This window comes from Psammomys obesus, unplaced genomic scaffold (genome assembly GCF_907164565.1).
Source record: "Psammomys obesus unplaced genomic scaffold, mPsaObe1.curated_primary_1811, whole genome shotgun sequence".
Classification (NCBI taxonomy): domain Eukaryota; kingdom Metazoa; phylum Chordata; class Mammalia; order Rodentia; family Muridae; genus Psammomys; species Psammomys obesus.
The window spans coordinates 10541958-10565005 of record NW_026596064.1 but is presented as its reverse complement, the minus strand read 5'-3'; the positions used below and the strand labels follow the sequence as shown (position 1 = coordinate 10565005).

The window sequence follows — 23048 nt, the reverse complement described above, 5'->3', positions numbered from 1 at the left end:
ACACAGGGGGAGAGCCAGTGGAGGTTTATGAGGAGGACACGGGTCATGAAGGGCTGCTGATGGGGTGGGATAAGGGTTCAGTTCTGTCAGTTGTGAGGGCAGGTGGGGAGGCAACCAAGAATCACCATTGCAGGCCTTGAAGGGGATCTGGACCCGAGGGCAGTAAACTGAGGTTTTGAAGCTCAGAAGAGAGATACAAATCTGTGTTTTTGGAAAATGACAGTGAGGTATAACAGGATATTTTGGAGGGGATGAGGTTAACTGTGAGGGAAACCACAGAGCAGGGCTAGAGGCTACATGAGGTTTGGGAGACAGATGTAATTTGGGATTAGTGTTGGGAAATAGTAAGAATTGTCCTAGCTGAGAAGCTACAGAAAGAAAAGGCCAAAGGGAGGAAATGGCCAGAAAGGGATGAAGGAAAACAGCACCTTGGAAGCAAAATGTCAAGAAATCTTAACAAAGCTTTTATAGGTAGGTGCAGGCTTTAAAATTGTACAAAGCCAACTTTAGAGAACAACAGGAACTGAAGTGATAAATGAAATTGGTTTGCTCACTGTTTTGGGGCAGGGTTCTGTTCTGCAACCGGCCTGACCTGGCACCCACTGTGTAGTTCAGGCTGGCCTGGAACTTTTAGTAATCCTTCTGCCTCAGCCCCTAGAGTGCTGGAACTCATAGGAGTGAGCTACCACTCCCGGTTACACTAAGCTCGGTCGTGTTCTAGAAGTTGAAGGAGACCAAGGACAGAAGTAAACATGAACTAAAAGTTTGGAGAGAAATAAGAAATATTAGAAAAAAAAGTGGAAAAGCAGAAGCCGCTGGACTGGGAACCAATGCTGTAGGGCTGGGCACGATGACCAAAGGCTCTGGAGGTCCAGGGAGTGTTGCAGAATCCTGAGCTGGGGAGAAGGTAAATGCAGTGAAGCTCACCTGTTTGAGAAGTTCTCAGGAAGTCCCCACCTCTGAGTTTTCTCTTGCTAGAGTGGCCACTATCAACACAAAGGGAGCCAGCTAGAAAGGAGCTGGGCCCATTCCTTGTCTTTCCTTCCGCAAGCCCACTATCCTTTCCCTAACAGTGTCCTTGCCAGCCTAGCCAGCTCTGCTTCTTATTGTCCTTCCCTACTTCCTTTGCCCTCAGTCGTCTTAGCTCCTCTTGGCTCTGCCCTGTCTGTCTCTGCCTCCGTGCTCAGGTGGCTGCTGATGGTTGGCTGACTGTTGGGCTTTTCCTGCTCCCACTCTAGGTCATCTTCCATGATGTTGCTGTGCTGACAGACAAGCTTTTTCCCATCGTGGAGGCCATGCAGAAGCACTTCAGTGCCGGCTCAGGGACCTACTACAGCGACTCCATCTTCTTCCTCTCAGTTGCCATGCACCAGATCATGCCCAAAGGTAACCTGGAGGGCCAGGAGCAATGGCCTTGGGGTGCCAGGCTCTTCTTGGGGTGTATGTACTTCTGGGCTCAGTATAGCTTGTGCCCTGTTTCTGAGGGAGGCGGTCTCAGGGGCCTCCATAGAGCCAGGTACTACTTTGTCTGCTTGCTTGATCTCCTCGTCCTGTGACTGACATGTGAACTGAGATAGTCATCTGCCAAGTGGCAGAGTTAGAATCTGAAGTCATGCCTGTCTGATTTAGAGTCCTGCCTCTCCAGATAGCTTTCTGTCCCTTCAGGTGACCCAGATGAAAGCTCTCTGGGAATACCTAGTACAGGTGTGGCTCCTGTTCCCTTAGAGTCCAAGGTCAGGTGCTGGCCTCTGCTCTGCTACCAGCTGTGCACATGGCTCTGGCTCAGGTACCTGTGTCTCTAGGTCTGTCTCTCACCTATGAAATGAAGGGCTGAACCAGTCAGTGAGCTGTTTCAGCCTGCCTGCTGCAGATGCAGGGCCTGAAGGGATGCTCCACTGTTGGAGTAGTCCTGGACAAGTTAGGACACGTTCTTTCTCCACCCCGCCTCTTGACTTCGACCCTACTGTACTTCTAGATGCTGTCTCCCACTGCTCTCCCCATCTGCCAGGTAGCCGTGCTTGGCCCATCTGCTATCTTGCATCTGTGACTGGCTGTGACACCAAAGGACAGCAGGTCAGGGAGAAGCATGCTGGCCTTGCTGAGTTTCCCTCCCTCCATTCACCAGCAGGTCGCTGGGCTCTATGTCAGTTTTTGTTTTGGGGTATCCAGTACAGGGCAAAATGCAGCTCCTCTGTTTTTCAGGGAAGGAAGATGCAGTTACTCCAGCTCCCCAGCTATTCAGGAAGTGGGGCCATGAATCCCAGAGGACCTGGGGAATCTAGGTGACCCTGGATGCTGCTAGGATCCTCTTTCCTAGCTTAGCAAATGGAGACAGGCCGTATGGGATTGGATCTGGTATTGCCATGAGGCCATGTCTGCTGAAGAAGGCTTTAGTAGGGCTTTGCTAGAAACCCAGTGTGGTGCATAGGCCATACAGGCACTCCATGGCTGGTCAAGGCCTTTAAGGACCTACAGGATGTGGAAAGAACTCTTTTAGCTCAATTACTCCGTGTTCTCTTGGGTTCTTTAGCAAACGTTAATGTGCTTCCAGAGATTTATGCTTGCGTGTGCCCAGGATCTCCTTGCTAAGAAGAGTCTAGGAGTTACTAAATCTCTGTAGTCATAAAGCGAGTAAGCAGGGCTATGCTTCCTAAATCTCTGGGCTGTGTTCTTCCAGGAAGTCTGGCCATGTTGCCACAGTCGGGTCCAGTTAAGCAGGTGGTTTGGAATCCCTGCAGTTTCCGGAGGGACACTTTGTTTTCAGACATCACAAGTGCCATCCTGAGTTGGTTCTTTATTGCTGTTCTTTGTGTTTATGTGTTCATCGTGACATTGCGTTTGTGCTTTGGTTGATGGCTTTGTTCCTGTTTAACTGCCATGCTCTTGCTATTTTGGTTAGGTTTAGTTTGTTTCCTGGGATTCTTTTTTCTTTTTTCCCTTCAGGAAAATGAGAATGGGGTGTATGGGGCCTGGGAGATGGGGTTAAGCCTGTGTTACCAGAGTCATGTATACAAACTTGGTGACCAGAGTTCCAGAGAGATGCCAGTTAAGTCTCTATGAACTGTCTTCCTTCCTTTCTGTTTGTAAAGGTCACCCATGTACCTAACAAACTTTTCAAATGTTCCTTTTTTTTTTTTTTCTTGTACTGGGGACCTCACCAGGTGTTCTACCACTTGAGTTACACCCTTCTCTTCCTTTTTGATTTTGAAAGACTCATGTATAAAATATCTGAGAACAGTAATAAAACAGAAAAAGTTACGCTTTCATACCACATGCTCTCAGCATCACTAATCCCTGCTATCTTCTGGTAGTCCCCCAACACATAGCATTTTAAAGATCTGGGCAAGGTAGGAGTTACACTGTGCATTCAGATCCATCTGACTCTTCTTATATGTCAAGCGATGAAACTGATTTCAACTCAGAAAACGAAAGCGATGGTATCAGCCAAGCTGTTAATGCCAGGCCTCCCTATGCTGTGTGCAATTAAAGTCTTTTGAGGTTTCCCGAGCGGTCCATTAACTAGATGAAGCTTCGCCCACTTTACTGTTTATTCCCCTGTCCTGGGCTGGCTCAGTGCTTCTTTTTGACTTTTTAATATTGTGAATTATACTATGGCACATGTCCACATGCAGAAAGATTATCTTCTCTTATGATTGTTCCCACATGATTTCTTCCAAAGGGTGGAATTACCAAGCCAAAGGTGATCCTTACAAAGCCAGGTGCATCAGCTCCCTGTGCCCTCAGCGCTGACTGCACAGTTAGGGTCTGTGCTGTTTTCTAGGCCCAGGGTATCTGAGTTCTCGTGGAGCTCAGGCATCTGTGTAGACTTCCAGTCAGCTGCTCTCCCACTTGATGGGAGGAAACCTGCCGAGTCTTGGTGAGCTAGGTCTCTCCTTTACTTCTATTCTAATGTCCAGACCTAAGTTCCACCTCATCTACCTGTCCAGTCCCTTCTGGATTCTGACCTCCACCTATCTCCCTGGTCTAATCCTGCAAAATGGCCTGGCTGGGATGGGGTGGGGAAAGCAACCCGTGTTCTGTGCACCAACTGTCCCCTTGAAGCAGTGTTAGGAAAACTACATCTGCAGTGCCCCAGGAGGAGCAAAAGGGCAGGCCAGGTGTGCATGCTGGCTTCCATTCTTCTCAGCCCTTGTTTCTCTTTTGCTTGCTCCAGTGGTCACACGTAGCTAGCTAGCCCATCCTGATGTTCACACTCGCTGTCCCTCCACATACCTGTGACCACTCTCTGCTCCTCACTCATCCTCAGGGCTTTTCTCTCTTTCTGTCCATGTGTTAGTTTTGTCACCATTGAAAGCATCTAATGCAATAACAACTGAAATGTGTGCCTGACTGGAGCTGCAGGGAGCTCAGCTCAGCTCCTTTGGGCTCTCCAGTGTCTTTGTCCCATGTGGCTCTGAGGAGCCGTCAGCTCTGGGTGAATGACATGCCAGTGAAAGCAGCTCTTGCAGGCTGATCTTGGCTGCATGACTTGTAGTGTGGCAAGGTTTCCTTGGGTGGGGCAGGCAGATATTAGACAGCCTTCATGTGGTCAGAGGCCCCAGGAACCTTTCCTGGTCCAACACATACCCCTGGAAGGCACTCCTGCCCTGGGTCTGTAGGTGTCGTTAGCCTTTGCTAATGGTCTGCTGTTTTCTAAGTCAAACAGCACTCCACCGCCTTAGGGAGGCCTGCCAGACCTGCCTGAGTGGGGCAAATGGTGTGTTCTAGCAACTATGGCAGATGGTGTGAAGGTCTGCCAGTTCTAAGGGTTTCAAAAGATGATGAGTGAGGCATTTTGTGGAAAAGTTTCATGGAGGAGGTGATACTTGAGGATGGTAAAGTTTTACCATCATGGTAGTGATAGTGAGTGGGTTAGGCAGACATGGCAGTCAGGAAGGCTGGAGGTTGTTTTGGAAATGAGCATACTGTTTATGTTTGAAGAAAGCATCAGGACACTTGCTGGACAGTAGTGAAAGGGGGGAGGAAAACTGTTGAGGGTGGGAGAGGATTGGCCGCCTGTTAGGGGGCTTGGCCCTGGATATAGGAGACAGACAGCCTTTAGGGCCTTCTTGATAAGGAAGGATCTGACTGGCTTTGTGCATTCGGAAAGCTGACATTCTTCGAGGGACAGATGCTGGGATCTAGCTGCATTCCTTTCTGTGTCTGTGGCGGGGCACTGTGGGGAGCGGTGCGACCCATGGGCTGCCTGGTGTCAGCAGCAGACCACCTAGCAGGGGTGTGCAATGGCTGCTAGAGGGTGTTTGCACATGGGTACATGGCTTCTTTCTGAGTACCTGTGCAGCCATGGATAACGACAAAAGCACCCGTGAGACCTGACTGCTCTTGATACATGCTCTTTATTGCCACAGCTCTCAGGCCTGGAGGGCTTTTGCACTGCCTGCCTTGGAAACATTTATTTTTTCTATAAATTGTTATTACAATTTATTCACTTTGTATCCCAGCTGTAGCCCCTACCCTCGTTCCCTCCCAGTCCCGCCCTCCCTCCTCATCTCCTCCCATGCCCCTTCCCCAGTCCACTGATAGGGGAGGACCTCCTCCCCTTCCATCTGACCCTAGCCTATCAGGTCTCATCAGGACTGTCTTTCATAGTCTTCCTCTGTGACCTGGTAAGGCTGGCCCCCATCCTCAGGGGGAGGTGATCAAAGAGCCATACAGCAGCTTTATTCATAATAGCCAGAATCTGGAAACAACCCAGTTATCCCTCAATTGAGGAATGGATATGGAAATTGTGGTACATTTACACAGTAGAATACTACTCAGCAATTAAAAACAAGGAAATCATGAAATTTGCAGGTGAATGGTGGGAACTAGAAAAGATCATCCTGAGTGAGGTATCCCAGAAGCATGAAGATACACATGGTATATCCTCACTTATAGGTGGATTTGGACATATAATATAGGATAATCATACTAAAATCTGTGCACCTAAAGAAACTAAGCAAGGAGGACGACCCTGGGTAAGATGCTCAATCTTCATTCAGAAAGGCAAACGGGATGGACATCAGAAGAGGGTGAAAACAAGGAACAAGACAGGAGCCTACCACAGAGGGCCTCTGAAAGACTCTACCCAGCATGGTTTAAATTGGATGCTGAGACTCATAGCCAAACTTTGGGCAGAGTGCAAGGAATCTTATGAAAGAAGGAGGAGATAGAAAGACCTGGAAGGGTCTGGAGCCCCACAAGGAGAGCAACAGAACCAAAAAATCTGGGCCCAGGAGTCTTTTCTGAGACTCAAAACATTAACTTTTTTTTCCAGACAAGATCTTACTATCTGTCTTAAATTCACAGAGATCTGTTTGCCTCTGCTTCCCAAGTGCTGGGATTAAAGGCGTGTGCCAACACTTCTGGCCTTACTTGTAGTTTTTAAGTGTTCTGTATTAGTCAGAGTTCCCTGGAGGAACAGAACTTATAGGATACATATAAAGGGGATTTATCAGAATGGCTTTTAGGTTGTGGTCCAGCTAGTCCAACAATGGCTGCCTATCAAGGAAAGGTTCAAGAATCCAGTAGTTGTTCAGTCTACGAGGCTGGATGTCTCAGCTGTGAGGCTCTAATGCTAGTGGAGGAATGGACTTACCAGTGAGAGTGACAGGAAGCAGGCAATGAAAGCAAGCTTTCTTCTTCCATGTCCTTTAGATAAGCTGCCAGGACAGGTGTGACCCAGATTAAAGGTGCATTTTCCCACCTCAAAGGGCCGGATTAGAAGTGGGTCTTCCCATTTCAAATGATTTAATTAGGAAAAAAATCCCTCACAGGTGTGCCCGGCCATTTGGGTTTTAGTTAATTTCAGATGTTGTCAAGTTGACAGCCAAGAACAGCCATCATTTGCTCTGTGGCTTCATATGTGGGACAGTTATGAGAGTGGGCAGAGAAGACTTTGTTTCACTCATCTCAGTTAGGGATGTAGACTCTTGTACAACCAGGCAAATATTTTTGCCATGGAACCATGTACCCATCAGTCCTTTGCATTTTTGTGTGAACTAGTACCAGCAGATTGTTTTTTTCTGTGTACAGAACTAGAGTAGATGCCCCATGGGAATCTGTGTGTCGGATAAACAAATGATGCTAAAGGAGTTTGGGGAGGAGGCCTTGCTGAGACAGGCCCAGGGTTATCCTCATGAACTCCCAAAGCCTCATTTGGCAGTGGGAAGCTGGAAGGAAGAGGAGGGCGCCAAAGCCAGATCCTGACTATGATGAAGTGGTTTGCCCACCTGGGTGCTTTCTTCCTATATGTCCTGCGTCTTGCCCCAGACCCCAGCCCTGTCTAGTGTCCAACTTTACTGTATGTGGTTCTAGAGCAGTGGTTCTCAACCTGTGGGTCTTGACTCCTTCAGGTGGGGTCAAATAACCCTTTCACAGGGGTTGTCTAAGGCCATCAGAAAACACAGATATTTACATTTTATTTATATGTACATATTTATTTTATGTACGTTTTTTATTTACATATTTATTCATAACAGTAGCAAAATTACAGTTAGGAAGTAGCAAAGAAATAATTTGGTTGGTGATCACCGCAGCATGAAGAACTGTATCAAAGGGTTGCTGATTAGGAAGGTTGAGAACAACCATTGCTCTAAAGGCTTGGCTCTGTGCTTGCTTGAGCACTTGATTAGTTTTTGTTTTCGCCTTTGTTCCTGTTGCGCAGAGGGCATTAAAATTCCAACTATGGCAAAAGCAGCTGGTCAGGGGTCCCCCAGCCCCACCCACTCTGAACTGACAAGAGGACTTAAAAAGCTACAAGTGAGCGCCTGTTTCCACGGTAGCCAACGAGCTGGTACCTCTAGCCACGGCCTCCAACTGTGGCCTCTGTGGAAACAACCTACTATCCAGGAGCCTGCAGGCCTCAGGGATGCTTGCCGCACTTGCTGCATCTTCAGGGCCATGCACCTGCATGCGCACTGTCTGGGCGTTGGGAGTTGGGCTGCCGAGGAGGGAAGTCACTATGTGCATGTCCTGTTAATGAATGGTGATAGACATGAGTCCTCTGCCTGGCTCCTCCCATGCATCCTACTGGTATGTGTGTGGCTCTGACTTCCACCAGCGGTGGGAATAGAAGCCCAGAGACTGGAGGACTGCCTACGTTTCCAGATGGTGTGTCCGTATGGACTGAACCCACGGATGTGTCTGGATTCCCTTGTTTTCTAGGTCTCACGTCTGTGAGGAGGACTGAGTTAGGCAGGTCTGAGTGGCTAGAAAGGGAGCTCATGTGTCTCAGAGTGTAGCTCAGGCTCTGAATCTGGCAAAGCTGGCTGCAAACCATAGCCTAGCTTCGCGACCCTGGGGAGTCACTAAAGGAAGCCATATGGGATAATGGTCTCCCTGGGCAGTGTCCCGGATTACTGTTCTCCTGGCTTGTCTTGTGTTGGCTGCCATGTCCCTTAGAGTCATTTGGCTGTGATCTCTGGGCCTGTAACCTTTTCTACTTCTTGAGGAACCTGCCATGGATCCACACTAGATACCCCATCTTTTTTTTTTTTTCTGTTTTCTCCATTCTGATCTCTCTCTCTCTCTCTCTGTCTGTCTGTCTTGTCTCCTGACCTGTTTTGCCTCATCGGTAGTGTATTAAACTGCTCATCCCTGGGGTGAGCGCTTCTGCCTGGCTGTTCTATGCCTCCTGGCAGAAATCTATGTGGAATGTGTCTTGCTCTGTTTTCCTTTGTTTTTGGATCTTCTGGCTCCCGTATCCAATGTAAGCTCCACAAGGGCTAAGCTTGTACATGTTCCCAGTGTTGAGAACAGTCCAGACACAGACATCCAGTAGCTATTTGCCAATTAAATTAAACAAAGAAACTCGCTCATTAGGTATACATTGAGAATTACTTTGTTATGAGGCTAATCAATCGTCTCAAGTGTCTCCTGAGCCATTGTAGATGCATCTGGATATGCTAGCAGCCATTGCAGATTCTGGACGGCCCTCGCAGGTGGGTCGCAGCCAGAGTTTGAATTTCTCAGCCATTCCATTTCCACTGGAGGAAACACTCTGGACTCTAGGTTCTGGTGGAGCTGGGGAGCCCCCAACTGCCAGTGTTGAACATGGCATGAGGAAGGACATTCTCACATAGGAGAGGGCAAAGGAAAAAACAGACACTGGGCACTAGCCTGAGTGAAAACATCTGTGTAAATCACAACAAAGTTTGTGAACATGTGTCCACAAGTGAAGGCTGTTTTCTGGCAGCCACTCTGGAGCAAATCGAAGGCGTTTGGTGCCTCTTACTCTGATGGGGGACAGCTGAGCAGATTTTTCATAACTGCTAAAAATAGCCATGTGGTGCCTAACTCTTCTTTTAATTTAAGGCTGGAAGCTGATTCTCAGCGAATGAAAACCAAGGCCATGTTGGTTGAATAGCAACTTCTTGCCTTTAGTTCCTCTATAGCTTCTACTTTTTAACTTTACAAGGCCCTTGCTAGCTTTTATTATTTTGCCTTAAGGTTAACCCGCTGGCATTGTGTGCAGGGTGCGGAGCCCAGTGTTGCTAACTGCCCTTGGGGTTTGGAAGGGAGAGAACTCAGGTGACTGGTGATCATGGTAAGAGGTCGCAGGAGCCGCCTCTACCTGTCTGGAGGTTTCCTGTTTGGAGGAAACTGTGGAGAACAGACCAGACACTGTCAGTTCAGTTAGTCTTTGGGCTTTGAGGGGTGGGGAGCAGAAGCTGTCAGTCTGGAAGGCCGGGGCCAAGGCTGAAGGAACCTAGAGGAGGCCTTCAAGGGCATGGTGCTGGATGGGCAGCTTGGGTGCCCCCCCCCCCCCAAGTGGCATCTGGTAGCTCTTGAGAAATATCAAATATGAATCTTTTTCTGTTAAATACTATAAAATGTGTCTACGACAAGAAATTAAGATATTTTTATCCCTCCACCTTCTAAGACTTGGAAAAGCCCTAATTCTTCCCACCCAGGAGGACTGTTGTTTACTCAGAGGCCTGCTGCTCTCTCCCAGGAATTCAGTGGCTAGGAGGAGTGACCCTTTCCCATTCCTGCTTCATTTCCTACTTGCCAGTTCTTTTCAGACTACCCTACTGATGAAGATTGTGAGGTCAGACCCCAGCCAATGGGGGAAAGGCAGACACCACCTTCCTGGGAATGAAAACTAAGTGCACTTCCTTTCTCCATGTGGGTGCTCTTCAAGTACACCTTCTTGGTCAAGAGTAAAGTCTGCCTTGTCCAGACACTTCAGCTGGAGTGGTGGTCTCTTTATTTGTAACCCCAAACTTATTTTTAACAAGATGGTATTGAGCTCCAATCTGCTTGGTGTGGTCACCACACACCTCTGGAATTGTTAGCTGTGTATATTTTCTCTGTCTCCATGCAGTTTGGATACCTGAGACACCAAAGGGAGAGTATTGCAGCTCATCTTGTCTGGCCCTTTCTCCTTCATCTTTGTTTCTCCCTGCCCTGCCACATTCGGTGTGGTTTCTATGCTCATAGCTTCTTAAGACAAAGTCATTGGTACACTTTGCTATCCTACTTTCCAGGCAGACTCATCTTTTTCTTTTGGCCTGGTCCCTTCTTTCTGTCATGCCATACCAAGGTCCCGCCTGCTTAGAGCCTTCTGGAATAGAGCTCCCTGTGAGGCACATTAGCCCTGATAGGTAAAGCGGAGTTAACTAAATCTTGATTGTAAGCAAGGGTTCAATGAAACCGCCAAACTGGATCCCTCCAAGAAACAGTAGTTTGTTGGGGATCAAACCAAGGTTATCTCTTGGGTGATGGGAATGGAGAATAGTAAAATAGCAGAAAAGCAAGTAGATTTCATATGACTCTGCAGGGTGGGGTCTTTTGCACTGATATAGGCTGTTTGGATTGAGACCCAGGAATTGGATATCCTTGTCTAGGTAGTTGACCTCTTTGGGGTGACCCCTTGAGTCGAATTTGTGCTGCTCACATTAGTAATGGGTATGAGGCCATGTCCTTAAAAACAAACCAAAACCCAAAACAAACCAAAACAAAACGAACAAACAACTGACTCTGCCTCTCCCCAGAAGCCACTGAGTGTCGCTGCTCCTCACCTTGAGTAGGGGCTGTGAAATCCCAGCTCCCTGCTACAATGTTGATTGGCTTGATCGTGTACAGGTCTTGTCCAGGCAGCCAGAGCTGCTGTGAGTTGATGAGAGCAGTGGTTCTGTCTTGTTCAGAAGACTGTTTTGCTCTCCAACCATTAGTTCATGGCTACATTTGCCATGCCAGGTGTGTGTTTCGTTCTATGGAGCGGGCCTTAAAGTCAATTAGAAAGCAGTTGGTTACTCCCGTAACTGCTGTGCCATGATTGCACTCATGGAAATATCTTGCTGTGCCAGTCATTATTGCAGTCTCTAGGGTTCGTACCTGGGAAGGCTTTGATCACTTTTCTCCCCAACAGTCTTTGTAGTATCTTTTGATACTTTGAAAACTACTTTCCTGGCTTTTTACATGAGAATCAAATTCAGGTCCTCATACTTATGTGACAAGCACTTCACTGACTGAGCTCTCCTCCTATCCTCTGAGTGAGTGAGTGAGTGAGTGAGGCAGGGTCTCACTGTGTAGTCCTGTTTGGCCTGGAACTTGCTTTATATACTAGGCTGGCCTTGAACTCACAGATGTACCCCTGCCTCTGCTTTTGGAGTGTGGGAATTAAAGGCACGAGTCATCATACCCACCTGATTGCCCGATTTAAAACAAAACAAAACATTTTATTTATGTGGTAACGTTTGTCTATTATAGGCTTTAGTCACAGGCCTGTGAAACTCAGGGCCTGTGATGAGTATGAACTTTTCACTGAGCTGATTTGGTGTTAACTTCAAGTAAATGCTTTCTCACACTTCTGTCAAGGTATCCAGGCACTCTTCTGTTGTCTCGAGAACTTCAAAGTCAGCAAGAAAGGATTGTCACAGGAGGGGCTGCAACTGGAGCATAGGGCTTCTTTGGGGCATTGACTGGGTGGGTGGTCCCCACCCCCAGAACATTATTGTTTCTATCCAGATGTTTCTATTTTACTTTCTGCTTAAATTTTTTTCTACTTTTGTGAAACAGAAGTGGCATGGGGGCTTTGGTTTATTGTGCCATTTCCTTAACAAGCATACTTTTTGGTATTTCCATTTCAGGTCTTACTAAAGAACCATTTGGCCACCTTATTTAAGTTCCATAGCACTGATTTATTTTTAGTTACCATGTTTTGTTGGTCCAGCCAGCTGGGAGAGAGCAGGTGGGACCATATGGTCCAAACCCGCCCATCTGGGTCTGCTTCTCCAGCAAGAATATGGAGAGTGATTATCACTCACCCACTTACAACAGCCGTTGGGACTGGACGCCATGCTAGGCATGGAGGCAAAAGATGTGGACCAGATGTGGGTTTTGCCATCATGACTTTTGTTACTAGTGGGAGCATTAGATGTTTATATAGATATACAGATAGCTATAATATAAGGAGTATGGAGGAAGGACGGGAAGGAGGGAGGGAGGAAGATAGGAAGGAGGGAAGGAAGGAAAGGCTGCCATGGAAGTACTGTCCTTGAGGGGTGTTGTGGGCAGCCTCTGAGATGGCCCCTGTGATTCTCATCCCTGTATTTGGCCCCTTGCTTTGTGTTGAGCTGGGGTTTGACTCTGATGACTAGAATATGACAAGAGTAACAGCATATCACCTCTGAGGTTACTGTAGAAGACTGTAGCTTCCATCCTGGGTACTTTTTCCTCTGTCTTGGAGCACTTGACTTTGAAGGACCCAGATGCTTTTACTGAAAGGCTCTGTGGAAGGTCCTAAGGGATTGATGTTTCTGGCCAATCTCCAGAGAACATCCGAGGACAGCAATTGGCAGGCTGATGAGCTTGAGTCCTCATGTAGACATGGCTGAGACTGATTATTGCTCATGGGCCAGAGGCATCCAACTGAAGTAGATCTAAACTGAGGCTCTTCAGTCTTATTCTCTTGAGATAATTATGCATTAATATGTATTTTTAAGAAGGAATACAGAGGTCTTCTGCTCATTTTGCCCTAGTGGTCACATCAAGACTACAATAAATATGACAAGCAGGATACAGACATTGGTGCCATCAATCAAGCACAGGACATTTCCCTTACCATACCATGAGGGGATCCTTTGTATTCTTGTATTCCCCTGGGTAATCCTCAACCCATGGCATTTACTATTCCAGCTACTATTACTGGGCTGTTGTCATTGCCAGAGTGCTGTACAGGCTGAATCAGGTGGCATCCTTGGGGAGTGGCCTTTTTTTTTTTTTTTTTCTTCACTCAACATAACATACAGGAATTCACTCAAGTTATTGCATGGGTCAATAATCCATATTTAGTAGTATATCCCAGTGTAGATATAGCTCAGTGTGCTTAACCATTCATTCAGCAAAGAGCAAAGGCTGTCTTGAGCTTTGAATGATTATGATTAAAACTACACAGGCATCTATACCAGGTCTTTGCGTGAACCCGTTTTTATTTCTCTGATACAAATGATGAGAACTGCATTTGCTGGGCTCTGTGGTACTTACATGTTTTATAAGAGATCATCAGTTTTCTCCAGGTTTGCTTACCATTTTATACCCCTTTACCTCATGGTGTCTGAATGTCTCCCTTTTTTTTAATCTATTGGTTCTTCCACTGCTTCTATTTCTGATTCACCCACTGGGGATAGGACTGTGTTCTTTTGATTGTCTCTCATGAGTGATATGATTTGTGTAGGACTATTTAGTAAACCACCAGGGAGTGTCTGTGTCCTTTCCGTGGGTGTATTTGAAGATGGCATTGCCAAACCTTAGAGGAAAGTACTGCAGGCACTTGACAACTATCTGCCCTACCTTCTGAGTTCTTCAGGGCAGCAGGCCATGAGCTCTGCCACAGGTCAGGCACATCCAGTTGGCTTTTGTTTGTTTGTTTTTGTTTGAACCAGGCTCTCCTATGGCACAAATTGGCCCTGAACTCTCTATCCTCCTGCCTGTACTTCTCAAGTGCTGGAATTACAGGTATGAGTCACACGGCACACACAGCCCAGTTGGCTTTAAAAACAAATCTTATGTGTAGGTTTGTGCATAAGTGCAGGTGTAGCAGAGGCTGGAGAAGACCCTTCACGAGCTGCAGTTGTAGGCAATTGTGAGTCATCTGACATGGTTGCTGGGAATCACACTTGAGTCCTCTGGAAGAACAGTACATGCTCTTGACCATTGAGCTATCCATCTCTCTAGGCAGGGATTTACTTTTAAAAGATGATGAGGGTGGTAATGGGTGAGAAACTCACATTGTCTGAGCAATCTATAGACGATGGTTCCTGCCCACAGTCAGGCACACCAGCAAGGTCAGTCTGGATGCTAGGAATGGTGCTCTGGCTACCTTGTCATGTTAGCTGCTGGTTCTGTTTGGGAGACTGCCACTGCAGAGTGTTGGAGGATATTTTTGTGCACTGCGTCTACAAATGCTGGTTTCTAGACCTAAGATCTGGTTACAGTTGAGATGTTGGCATTGTCATTATTATGACAGTGTCTTGGTGTGTTGTAAACTTTGTGCTTCGTCACCTCTGATTGGTCAAATAAAGGGCTGAACAGCCAGTAGCTGGACCAGAGAGTTAAGGCAGGACTTGTGATCCCAGGGTGGGGTGGGGGGGGTCTCAGGTGGGAACCAGAGAGGAAGAGGGAGCACCATCAGAAAATGGATGAAGAAGCAGGTGCCAGAGCAAGGCTAAGATAGCATAGAACAGGCCATGTGGCAGAAAGTAGGCCATGCCAGTGTTAGAATAGCTGAGTATCTACCCAGCTATAGTACCTGAGGTTTTTAATAAATATAAAGGTCTCCATGTCATTATTCAGGAGCTAGGGTGGGTATAGAAACACCTTGCATTTTACAGCAGAGTGGGAGGGAGAGCAGTGAAGAGGGTGCGGGCGGGAGAAGTATCTCCACACTGGATCTGCTTGACATAATCACAATTTTCTGGAGCACCAAACTGGGCTCTATTAGAAAGGTCCAGGGCTTTTAAAAAGCATTCTCCATGCCTGTTCCTTGCACTGTGTGTGGTTTTCTCATTTGTTTGTCGTTCTTTCTCCTTCCTTGCTGAGATGCTGATTGGTGTGCTCTACCTTAGAGTCCTTGTTTGGTGGCTTAATGTGACCTCTCAGAAGAGAGGCATAGTCAAGTATAGCTGGCACCCCACCTTATAGCCCCTTTAGTCTGAAGGATGCCAGTCCCACGATTCATGGAGAGGGAGTATAAGGAACAGGTTCATGGAGAAGCCCTTGAAGAAATAAATGCTAGAGGGATGGCTGCACAGTGGAGGGAAGGACCTGTTGGCTTGCTGTCCCCACTCTGCAGCCTCACTGGGTACCAGATCTCAATACCTCAGTGTGTTTTAGGGAGCGAGGCTTTTGTTTGTTTGGCTTTTTGAGACAGGGTTTCTCTACATAGCCCTGGCTTTTCTGGAACTCACTCTGTAGACCAGGCTGGCCTCGAACTCACAGAGATCCTCCTGCCTCTGCCCTCTGAGTGCTGAGATTAAAGACCTGCTCTACCACAGGAGTGAGTGTGGAAGGGAGATTTTAATTTTGTTAGGCTCACATCTTTAGTTTTCTCCAATGTGGGCATGGGATAGGGTTGTGTCTGCTGCTCTCTTAAAGGAAAGGTGGAGGCCAAAGAGCTCTGCATGAGGTGGGAATGGGTAAAGCCATCAGCTAAAGAATGGGCTGTGGAGGTTCCCCAGGAGTGTAGGTTCCTGAAAATGTGCAGGTGGAGGCTGAGAGAGCTCCAGTCCAGGTGTCCTTGAGGCTGCTCTGCAAGCCATTCACAGCTCCTGTTCTTACCTGTTGCTTCTCTCAGGGACGGAAATCCTGGATATTCCAAAGACACAGTGACATGGCTGAAACCTTCCTGTGGGCAACCACACAGATTAGCAAGCATAAAGGCTTTAAGGGTTCGCTCTGTCTCTGTCTCTCACTTACTTGCTGTGTGTGTGTGTGTGTGTGTGTGTGTGTGTGTGTGTGTATAAGAGAGAGAGACCCCTCATAGACCAGTTCAGAAAACACCATCATGAGTTTCACAGCCCTAAGTATTACTAATGCTTTCAGTGATTGTTGGTGAACACTCTTGACCCAGGAAATGTCTGGGGCTAAGGTCTAGCAGTGGTCTAGTGTAAGGCTGGGGAATCTCTTCAGACTGAGGTCCTTCAGGACAGCTGTCTTTGAGGGCACACCAGCATTCCAGGTGGGGAGGAGATGTAGGGATAAATTCTGCCAGATTTTACAAGGGTAGCAAAAGGATTTATTGGTAATTGTTAATTTAATTTTATGTGGAGGTGTGAGGACTTTCTATAAAATCCTCATTCCTCCTTCTCTAGTAATAATGAGACTCCTGAGGCAGTGGCTTGGGAAGCAGACTTCTTGCTTGGTCTGGATTCTTCCTCTTATCTATGGGGCTTATCCCGTGGGGCTTCTCTGTGGGCTAGGCTGCTTCCTAGTGTGTGTTGCTGACTCTCCAGGCTGGGTCTGCACACTCACACCTCTCAGCACTTCATTGCTCACAGAATAATTTCAGTCCCTGTTAATGCAGCAGGAAGAATTCATTTCCAAGCAGTCAGTCTGTATCACTTGGTTCTGATAGAGGTTGTTTTTTTCTTGTGTATTGGGCAAAATGCTGAATATTTACTTCCTAACTTGAGGTGTTTTTTTGTTTTTTGTTTGTTTGTTTGTTTGTTTTGTTTTTTAATCTTGGCATCCTAGGACTCTAGATTTTGTCTGTGTTTCCTGTAGGGAGCCATGGTTTTAGTGGTGAGGGAGGAGTCATTTTGCTTCCTGTGATGAAAGATTCCGTACCTGGATTAGCTACAAGGAGCTATTGGTGCAGTGTCCTTGTGAACAACATGGAACTGTACTGTGGTAGCAGGAGTGTTTGTGTTTAAAGGGTCTGTTATGTGTTGCATAGTGATTGAGAGTAGAGGAGCAACAAGCCTGGTTTTAAATGCAGCTTTGTCATGTAGCAACCTAAAACAGTTTAATTTGGGAAGACTAATTGAGAGGGGGGAAAGGGGCTTTCTGTCTATATGTCAGTCAGTGAGTATGTGTGTGCCTGCCTGTCTGTGAGTGTGTGTTTGTTTGTCTATGAATATGTGTCTATCTATGAGTATGTATATATCTTGTGTGTGTGTGTGTGCCTATGTATGTGCCCGTTTCTGAGTGTGTATCTGTTTTTCTACAAGTGTATGTCTAACTATGAGTATGTATATGTCTTGTCTGTGAGCTTGTGTGCCTGTCTGTCTGTGTGAGTGTATGTATGTGTATGTCTGTCTGTCTGCCTGCCTGTGTGTGTGCCCATGTGTGAATGTGTGTGTCTCTCTGTGAGTATGTGTGTGTCTGTGTGTACATGTGTCTGTATGTACCTGTGCCTGTCTGTGAGTGTGTGTGTGTGTGTGTCTGTCTGCCTTGCCTGCTTGTCTGTGTGTGTGTGTGCCCATCTGTGAGTGTGTGTGGTTTGGGTGAATCATGACACATAAGTGTTTGATACTGTATAAGTGTTTGATTGTATTGTTCTTGCTAGTGTGGTTCATTTGGAACTTCCCTACATCTAGTGTCCTTACTCCAGACACCTAGTAACCCTTTCTTATCCTTAATATAGCGTGCCTGCAATGTCTTCTTGTGCCCTTGGCCTTTCTGGCCTGGGCAACGTGTTGAATACCAGGGAGGAGAATGGCAAGAGTGCTATTTGAATCTACTCCCTACTTCTAGACACTAGCCTTTTTGTGAGTCTCCTGTGCAAGGCCCAGCCTCCTGAGTTTGCCTCCCTTCCTTCCTAATGTTTTTCTGGAGCGTTTTCATCAGCAGTTTCTCCACACACAGGAAATGCAGACAGATCTGGGCGAACTTGAAACACACCATCTTCCCAAACCTCAGCTGAGTAGTTACTGGATTATCCTCGGTTGTGGACTAGTCATCCCTCTTCTGCTCTGATTGTGTGGAAAGGGGAGGTACAGAGCGAAGCCTGAGACTAGTCTGTAATTAGCTCATCTCTCCGTTCTGTGTAGAAAATAGTGTGGATCCAGCATGGAGCTCCCTCCTCCCAGCATGGTTTTGTAGGTCCACTGGGGGAGAACTCTGAATTTGTTTTCTTCATTTGTTATTAACACTGGTAACTGTACTTACTTATGGGATAGATGTGTTGATTTGTTCCATGGCTTTATAGGTAGTGATCTCATCAGTCTTTAGCATACCTACTATTTCATACAGTTATCGTTTCTTTCTAGAAACGGGTTAAAAAATTTTACAGATTTTATGGAATACTAAAGAACTGCTACAGTTAAAATATGCCCTGTCACCAGGCATGGTGGTGCATACTTTTAATCCCAGCACTGGAGGCAGAGGCAGGCGGATCTTTGTGAGTTCGAGGCCAGTCTGTTCTGCAAAGTGAGTTCCAGGGCTAAGCAGAGAGAAATCTTGTCTCAAAAAAACAAAAACAAATGTGTGTGTTTTTTTTCTCCCTGTCTTATGTATTATTGTTGTGAAGAGACACCATAACCACCACAACTGGGGTAGGAAGCATAACAGCTTGTAGGCAGACATGGTGCTAACTAAGGAGCTAGAGGCTCCTTCTAGATATACAGGCAGTGTGGAGAGAGAAAGCCACTGGGCCTGACTTAGGTTTTTGAAACTGTAAAGCCCATCCCCAGTGACACACTTCCAACAAGGCCACTGCTCCTAGTCCTTTCAAATAGTGCCACTCTCTAAGCAATCAAATATATGAACCTATGGGGGCCATTTTTATTCAAACCACTGTACTCCTAAACTAATACAGGAGGAGTTTAATATCCAAAGTTTTAGGCTAATGATATTAAAAGGACAGAAACTCAATCAAGCTATAGTGTTTAGAGGTATGGGATATTTGTAAATGATCAGAATCAGTCATGGTGACATGACCGTGATGGAATACTAGTGATTTTAATAAGGAGAGGGAGAAACTAGAGAGGGAAATTTCATACATGTACCCACTATGATCTGAAAGGGAAAGAAGGTGGGAGGCGGGCTGTAAGTGATCCACAAGCATCTATAATATGCTATTTTAATAATCAGCCTCTAAAACTATGAGTCAAATAAACCATATTATTCTATACAGTTAGTCTGCTTCTGATATTTTGTTATAGTGATGGAAAGCTAAGTAATAGGGGAGGTGAAAGATATCTATGATGAAAGACTATAAGATAATAATGAGATATATAAATAAATGGAAATATATCCCATGGTCATGGATTGGAGGATTTGCTATTGTTAAAATGTTCATACTATTCAAAGTAATTGAAAATTATAATACTATACACATCAAAATACCGTCTCTAAACAAAGGCTTGGTCTGATCCTTGCATGATGGAAGCCTGTTAATCAGGAGACGAGGTGTTAGAGAACTGTATTAAGAACTTTCTCTTTTTTCTTTCTTTTTTTTCTTTTTGTGTTTGTTTGTTTTGAGATAGAGTCTCTCTATAGCCTTGGCTATCCTGGAACTCCCTCTGTAGACTAGGCTGGCCTTGAACTCACAGAGATCTGCCTGCCCCCTCCCCCCCCCCCCCCCGGGTGCTGGGACATAAGGCATGTGCCACAGCCCAACTACTTTCCAATGTTTTTAAAGGGTGTGCCTGCTGATCAGAGGATGTCAGACTATCACCCTGCAGAATTATCTTCCCAGGAAACTAACCTAGGAGTGGTTTTTACAGGAAGGTTGAACAAAGGCTGGTGGGTGCCTTCTTACAGGTTTGGGGGCTGGAGGTCAGGTGAGGAACAGATTATCTTAGTCACAAAATGCTCTTCAGTTGTGCATATCTCAAAAATACAAGAATTAGATGATTGCTCCTGCCAGAGATCCTTGTTTCCTCAGGCTGTTGGTGTAGGTCCTGACACAGTACACAATGGCTAGACCATGGGGCTAGGAGAAACACAGGGACAGGAGAACTTACATAAGCTGAAGGATGCCAGTGACATTGTCTCCCCAGAAACAAGTATAATTCTCAAATTTGTGTGTAACTTCAAAAGACTTACAAATAGCCAAATTAGTCTTGAGCAAAAAGCCCTAAAACCAACCAACCAAACAAACAAAAACCCACAAAGCAGGAAGAATTGTACTACATGACTAACACATACTACAAAGTAGTAGTGTAGCCTGCAAAGAGTGGTACTGGCCTAGGGTCAGACACAGACCAGAGGGACAGAGGAGAGAGCCCAGAACATGGTCAGTGCAGTAGCATCTAGCTGTTCAGTGAAGACAGTTGTTCAGTAGATGGTGCCACACAGACTGTTTACACTCACACTACACACAAGCTAGAGCCACTCTCATCACCTGTAAAAATCAACTCAAAATGGCCTGAAGACTTAAATGTAAGACCCCACACTCTGAAGCCAGAGCAGAATCCAGGTTTATTTGTCTGCAGCTCTCTTAGCTGAAGAGAGCCATAGGCATGTCATTGCTGATCCTGGGTAAGCAGGATGAGAGCTGTACTTGGCAAGTGGAGGAGATGGCCTTGACATGGACCCATGGCTTCCCTGGAGGGTCAAGGATTCCCGTTGCAATGCCAGGTGCTAGTGGCCTTCTTGGCTGCACAGCTGAGTGCTGTTTTCCTTTGAAGGTTCCCTCAAAAAGTCTGAAACAACATTGCACATTTGTTGTAAATAAGTATCCCAACAGAAAATGGAAGCTAGATGCTATTGTTTCAAGTTAAAAGCTAATTGGACTGTGAAAGCAGATTGCCAGTTCTATGCCAAGATGTCCTGGAAATAACTGCTGTGCTGCATAATGATTTCTTCACTCAGGGGTGGTTATACTGTGAGATGATTGACCAGCACTGGCCTTAAAAAAGGACATAGCAGTCCCTACACCAAAGATGTTCTGTCTGCTAACTCTGTCCTCAATTATGCTCCTTTTTTTTTTTAAAAAAAAAAAATTTCCATAAAGTGACAGTTAATGACTTGTTTAGCTGGCAGTTATAGAGTGTTTAGTCTCGTCTCACCCAATATTCCTCATTACTTTGGCATTTTAGTTTCTGCAAAGCACTTTTTAATAATCCTCATTTTCTTGTCTGATTTGTCTGTTTAATTTAAAATTTTTGTACATAGTTCGGCTCTAACTTTTAAAGTAATGATAAAAATCATAAAAGAAATTCCACGCAGAGTCACAGATTGAAGGCAAAGGCCTCATTCATCCTCATGTTTTCACGGAACTTACTTCATATCTGTGGTTTCTGTCTGCCCTGCCCTGTTGTGCCCCACTAAAAACTGCTGCTGTTACATGAGGGAAGAGCCCTTAGAGGGATCTCTGTGTGTAAGGGAAACTGCTCTAGGGCAGGACTGGAGGATGGAGAGGAAGCTGGGGCCCTTGTAAGCTTAGCCGTGGGAGCAGTGAGTGGCTGTGGCTGCTGAGTACCTGCCCTGCAGTACCCAGCACCTGAAGGACCGCCAGTTTACACACTAGCCAGCGCAGAATCCAGGTTTATTGGTTTATCAAACAAGGTGGTGATTTATATTCACTTCATCAAGAGCAAAGGAAATAAATCTGTTTCCTCATCATACACACTGTACTTGAAGTGCTTGGGCCATACGTGACTAGTGGCTGCTGCCTGGGATGGTGCAGATGCCCGACAGTGCATTGCTGCACAGTGCTATTGGAAGGCGCTGCTCAGAAGGCCGTGGTGCCTTCCTGGATGGTGTCAGACGCTACTGCTTAGGTGCCCCTCATGGCATTTCCACACAGACCATTTTACAGTAAATGGGGTTTGGCTTTCCAAAGACAGGAAGGGAGGAAGACAAACAGGCTGTAGCCCTGGACAGCCTTGAGGAAACGGCAGTGACAGGCAAAGACACGGAGACAGATTTTAGACACATTCTAGAATAGCCTGGTGAGGAAGGAAGGCACTGTGACTTGGAGGTCATGCCAAGTGTTTTGGTTAGTTGTTGTCAAGTAGACATAGAACAGAGTCACGTAGGAAGAAGGAATGTTAGATGACAAAATGCCTCCATCAGTTTGGGCAAGTCTGTGGGCATGTTCTCGACTGGTGTTTGACATGGCAGGCCTCAGCCCTCTGTGGTCACTGCCATCCCTCTCCGGGCAGGAGATCCTGGGTTGTGCAAGAAAACAACTGAACAAACCATTGAGGGCAGGCCGGTAAGCCATGTCCCTTCAGGGTTTCTGCCCCCAGTTCCTATCTCAGTTTCCCCTGTTAATAGACCTTAACCTGCAAGCTGAAAAAAGCCCATTCCTTCCTGAGTTGCTTTTGTTAATGGGGCTTAGGATCCCCAAGCCCCCTGTTCCTAGACCTCCCGGGATACATTCTGAACATCAGGACTGAGCCTGGGCCTGCGTTACCCTGGCTGCACAGCTGCCCTGGAGAACTCTGTAGGGGAGTGGGAGAGGTTGGCAGCAGAAGTTTCATTTAGGAGGACCAGGACACAAAAGCTTTTGTGAGTCTCTTTTATTGTCACACAAAGTGGCCCAGGGGATCTGGACCTTTTTTTTTTTTTTTTTTTAAAGAAACAAAAGGAATAAATAAGAAAAAGATGGGTTTTCATGTTTAGAAGCTATAAGAGGCACTATCCTGGGGAAGAAATTTGGCCATGTCTCTATGGGATTCCTAGCAGAAACAATTCTAGCTACCTGAGAGATTCTAGCTGCAGGAGGAAGAGGAAGCCATAATGGCCACCTCCTAAGGGCATGGAGCCTGGGACCATCTTTACAGAAAACTTCAAGGTATGAATGCCTCAGTAGTAATGATGACAGGACATTGAATACAGTAGTAATAACGGCTGATGGAGTGTTTGCTAGGGTCCAAGCGCTGTTCTAGGTTGCTTCATATAATATTAATTCAGTGAACACTCAGTAGACATGCCACACATTTATTATTGGAAGATTTGCCATGACAAAACATGCGACCATCATCATAGCAGGAGCTATATTTTTGACTTAAAAAATATTTCTCAGGTTGAGAAATAGCTCAGTTGGTAAATTACTTGCTGCACAAATATGAGGATCAGAGTTCAGTCCCTAGTATTCATGTTCAAACCAAACCAAACCAAACCAAACCAAACCAAACCAAACCAAACCA

The 23048-nt window shown here is 46.2% G+C and overlaps 1 protein-coding gene across 2 annotated transcripts in view; it reads left to right on the top strand.

The window, feature by feature from the left end:
- Positions 1-23048, top strand: part of Xxylt1 (xyloside xylosyltransferase 1) — a 129953-nt gene that overhangs the window by 25979 nt on the left and 80926 nt on the right. For both annotated transcript variants that reach the window (XM_055625176.1, XM_055625177.1), the window contains exon 2: positions 1239-1386. In XM_055625176.1, coding sequence (XP_055481151.1) covers positions 1239-1386 — 148 coding nt within the window. The remainder of the gene's footprint in view (positions 1-1238; positions 1387-23048) is intronic.